This window comes from Montipora capricornis, chromosome 9, assembly GCF_036669925.1.
Source record: "Montipora capricornis isolate CH-2021 chromosome 9, ASM3666992v2, whole genome shotgun sequence".
Classification (NCBI taxonomy): Eukaryota; Metazoa; Cnidaria; class Anthozoa; order Scleractinia; family Acroporidae; genus Montipora; species Montipora capricornis.
In genome coordinates, this window is record NC_090891.1 from 11,083,683 (window position 1) to 11,087,967 (window position 4,285).

Genomic DNA, 4,285 nt, shown 5'->3' on the forward strand with positions numbered 1-4,285 from the left:
AGAACTGAACAAGTAAATTCTCACAAACCAAAATATTACATCTCAACTTTGGATGCTTTCCATTCAACCAAACAACTCCGTTCAATTAATTTTTGCCTCCGAAAATTTTTGGGATTGCGCAGTGGTGAGAGCACTCGCCTCCCTTCAATGTGGCCCGGGTTCGATTCCCAGACTCGGCGTCAGATGTGGGTTGAGTTTGTTGGTTCTCTACTCTGCACGGAGAGGTTTTCTCCGGGTACTCCAGTTTCCCCTCCTCAAAAACCAAAATTTGATTTGATTTGCGTTAACTTGTTAATTTCAATCTACAGTGTCCCCGATTAGTGCTCTACAGCGCTAGAAGATTAGACACTTAAATAAAGTTCCTTTCCTTTCCTTTTTCCTTTCCTTTTTCGTTTCCTTTCTCTGAGGATTCGAGAATTTTCACATCCACACCTAACATATTTAAGTCGAATTTGCCTTTCCAAGCGTATCCGGATTCAGCATGTCAACAGAGCATGCGCCATCAGGCGTGTGAATTGGCGACAAGAGAAGCGATAGCATTTCGTTCAGCGTCCATTTGGAATATTTACGCGGTAAACACTGCATCTGAGTTTGTAACGTTATCGGATTTGAAAATATCCGGTTCGATCGTCCACGCAATTCCAAATTCTTCCTGCATCGAAAACTAAATGTGGAAAGCGGATTCGCATGCCGGATTCCCCGGGTGTGGACGTAAGGCGAATCCGCAAAGAACAAGACGCTCTTTAAGGCGTATACTTGGAATACCATGTTGCGCAGAAGTAGGGTGATACATTTTGGAACAGTTAGAAACAAACTACAAGGATTGAATAGGCTAAAGCGATGTTCAGATTTGCTAAGTACGGAATAAAAGAAGTAAATGTTTCTGCAGCCAATTGAAATCTGGAGGGCCCAAGACAACCGATAACGTATTGGTGAACATCGCTTAGTGTTTACAATATAATCAATAGGTCACCAAGCAAAAGAAGTAGTTTGATTTAGTACAGGTTGTCGGATCGGAAATAAGTTAAACGTGAATCTACGCAATGCAGAGGTGACGTACAAATTGAAACCATTGGGCCAAGGGGAGTGAAACACTAGCGAAGCGAGAGAGAAAACTTGTGAAAACCATTATTGTAATTAATCTGGCTAAGTAAAATTTAGCCCTCCTCTTACCAGCTACACTAGCGCTGAAGCAGCTGCACAGTTTCGAAATTAACAATGTTGTGAATAATGTGGTGACCTCCCTCTAAAGGTAGCTATATAAACATGAAGACAGTGAAACAATTAAAAAATTGACATCCACGGATGATGCTCGTACAAGAACACCTGAAAGAAAAAGAAATTTCAGGCATTTCCAACATACCGCTTCTGGGAGTTCTGTACTGATGATTTCATCATGTTGTCAACATGCAAGATTTAGATTAAATATGTTATTCATAACATTTTCAGGAGACTGAATGCAATATGTTCAATCTTTAGCTGCCATTGAGCTTTCACTCAGAACATGGGCTTGAGTTTCTAAATCGACAATTCATAGAACTCTGTAAGAATTGAGGTTGTTTGATGCCTCGCACGAGCAGAAATCCTCTCCAACGACACTCGACACCACGGTTTTTTTTTTTTTGGTTGTTGGAAAACATATAGTTTCATTATAGAGGCTGGTGAATGTATTGCTCCAAAGGATCAAGTGAGTTGCCTTTACCCGATGAACGGCGTCGTAATTCTATTGCCCATTTGCAGCACTGAACAAAGTCAACCGATACCTTTCAGGTATTCCAAGAATTTACCCAATAACTCAATTTATTTTCACGCGTATGGCTACAATATCAATTAACAAAGATAGAGATAACGCGGATTTTGCAACAATTTAACGTTTCGCTCAGTTTATACCAATATCACTTGGGTGTAAAAATTTCTTATTTAGGATCCTTTCATTCGCTTTTGTGTTCGTTATGTTTACCCTTTGCGAGATTTTATGTCCGTGTGTTCACAAGTTTGTTTTGCATCAGGAAGATGTTTATATTTTCAATTACAACCTCTCCCTAGGGGTTTTAGCGCATAACTTTTAACCAATGAAATCCACGCATCCTAATTCTATTGTGCATTTTTCTGCACTTCCGTTTTTGAAACTCATTTTAATACTCGGTGTAACTTTAGGTATCCCGAGTAAAATGTTGCGGAGTCAAAAATATCCGGACACGTGTGGACGGGGCCTTAGTGAATGGCTCAACATTTTCCGGTCGACAAAATTAAGCCAATCACTTTTACGAGTCTCGCCTAAAGGTAAACAATGAAAAAAAAGAGCAGAAAATGAGCCCTGGTAGCTATAGGTCATTTTCTTGTTGCTAGATTTGGCACAGCGATGTCATACCGTGGAGCACTAGTCGAAGTGAGACATTATGAACTAACGGTAGAGACAAATAGTTATCTAGATGGGGGGCTGTGAAAGGTTGTCAAGACATCCGTGAATTCCCTTCATTATCGTGAAGAGCCTTAGTGTAATAGGATTTCTTGTCTGATTGCATTGTTTACAGAATTACGAATTTGTTTAGCTCCACCTCATGTCAACAGTTTCTGTTTTCAACTTTCACTCAAGTCTACAGATCCTTTTAGTATACTCTGAATTCTAAAAGTGGTTTTTATGCAGGTTTTATTTATCTAACCCACTTGAAACCACCATTCAGTCCATGTTATTCCAGGGGTCTTCCTGTTAACCCATAACCTATGTATTTTATTTGGTCAGTCATTTGATTTGAACTGAAATTGGCCACAGAAGCGTATTACCTGTCTTAAACAACATTGTTATTGAATAGTAATCGACAAAAGAGAATTTTTTAAAGTAGCAAAATATAAAATATAGCCCATTGAATAGAAAATGTAATTTTACGCCTGCAATGGAAAACCACGACCTTACCGGAAAAAAATGTTATAGAACGGAATCTTATGCTTTGTGCTTGACTGAAAATTGATACTTGAAAAGCAAATCTACTAAATTGAATTTGTCCAAGAGAAACGCTTTTCAGCGGAGGCAGCTGTAGTGTAGTGTCAGTGGACTTTTTCCAAGGCTTCAAACGTTTAGCTCTTAAAGGGGCACTGTCATGAGCTGCGCATGCTCGAGTTTGTTTGCTCTCGAGCCCACGGAAAATTCTAGCCACCATCATGGATTCACGCGTGAGTCACGTATATTCACCGGAGTTTCTCCTTTGTCCACCATGGCCCTCCCCAGTGGACACCATTTTGAATTTGTCGATTCAACTTGAAAAAAGTTAACCTAACACTTTTCAAGTTTTCATACGACGCTAGCGCATGCGCTTCTCGTGACAATTTCCCTTTAATTTTGATCATCTGTCCGTTAATTTGGTTGCCTCCTTAATCCAACTGCTATTTATTTTGTGAACAATTTCAGCTGACCGACTCAAAACCTCTGAAAATTGCGCTGTACAATATAACTGCTGACCCAGAAGAGCGCGAAGACCTCAGCGCAAAGCTTTCAGATGTAGTCAAGAATTTAATGGAACGAGTGGATTACTACAAGAAAGGGGTAGTGCCGGCACTCTACGGGCCACCAGATGTCAACGCAATTGTGAAGGCCCTCGAGGAAGGAGTTTGGACTCCCTGGCAAGACTAGGGACTTGTGAACCATGATAGATCAAGGGTACTCTTTTTGAAAAAAATAACCGTACAACTACTCAAGTGGCATCCCTTTTAATACTTTTCTCTTTGTATTGGTCCTCTGTAATACAGCAACGATTAAGGCTTTGCCAGTTAGTACACACTATTTTATCTCTCATTCTGCATCTTATGCTCACCTAGTCCGTTCGTCAGAGGCTGCCTGCAATTTGAAAACAGTTCACCGTAAAATAAAATATTAACTAAACCAGTTGTGTAAACACTGATATAAATAACGTTCAAGTTGTCCTGCATCGCAACACTAATTATAATACCTGTAGAACCGATTGAAAATTTAACATTTTATTTTGCATGAAACGTGATACAGATTACCCTGGTCCCAGAGGTTTTTTCTTGAGCCACAAGAGAGCCGCGAAGTGGCGAGAAGAAAAAAACCTCTGGTTACCTTGGACTGGAATCTCACTTTCATGCAGGTAGCACGGGTAGACGAGGCACCGTACCATGAAATTCGTTCGTGTAAAAGTTCTTTGGTGCCGTTCCAGGCCTTTTTTGTTGTGATTTTTACCATAACGCATGCGTGGTTGTCACAAAAATGGCGACGGAGGAGAAACGTACTCGCTCGCCTAAGAAAAACCGCGGAATAAACTGGACAGAT

General features: G+C 40.3%; 1 protein-coding gene across 1 annotated transcript in view; it reads left to right on the forward strand.

Annotated features, from left to right (window-relative positions):
* The window catches only part of LOC138017083 (arylsulfatase B-like), a 52,689-nt gene extending 48,812 nt beyond the window's left edge, over positions 1-3,877 (forward strand). Inside the window, exon 7 of the mRNA XM_068864282.1 lies at positions 3,407-3,877. Within this exon, the coding sequence (XP_068720383.1) occupies positions 3,407-3,628 (222 nt within the window). The 3' untranslated portion in view covers positions 3,629-3,877. The remainder of the gene's footprint in view (positions 1-3,406) is intronic.
* The last annotated feature ends 408 nt before the right edge of the window (positions 3,878-4,285 follow it).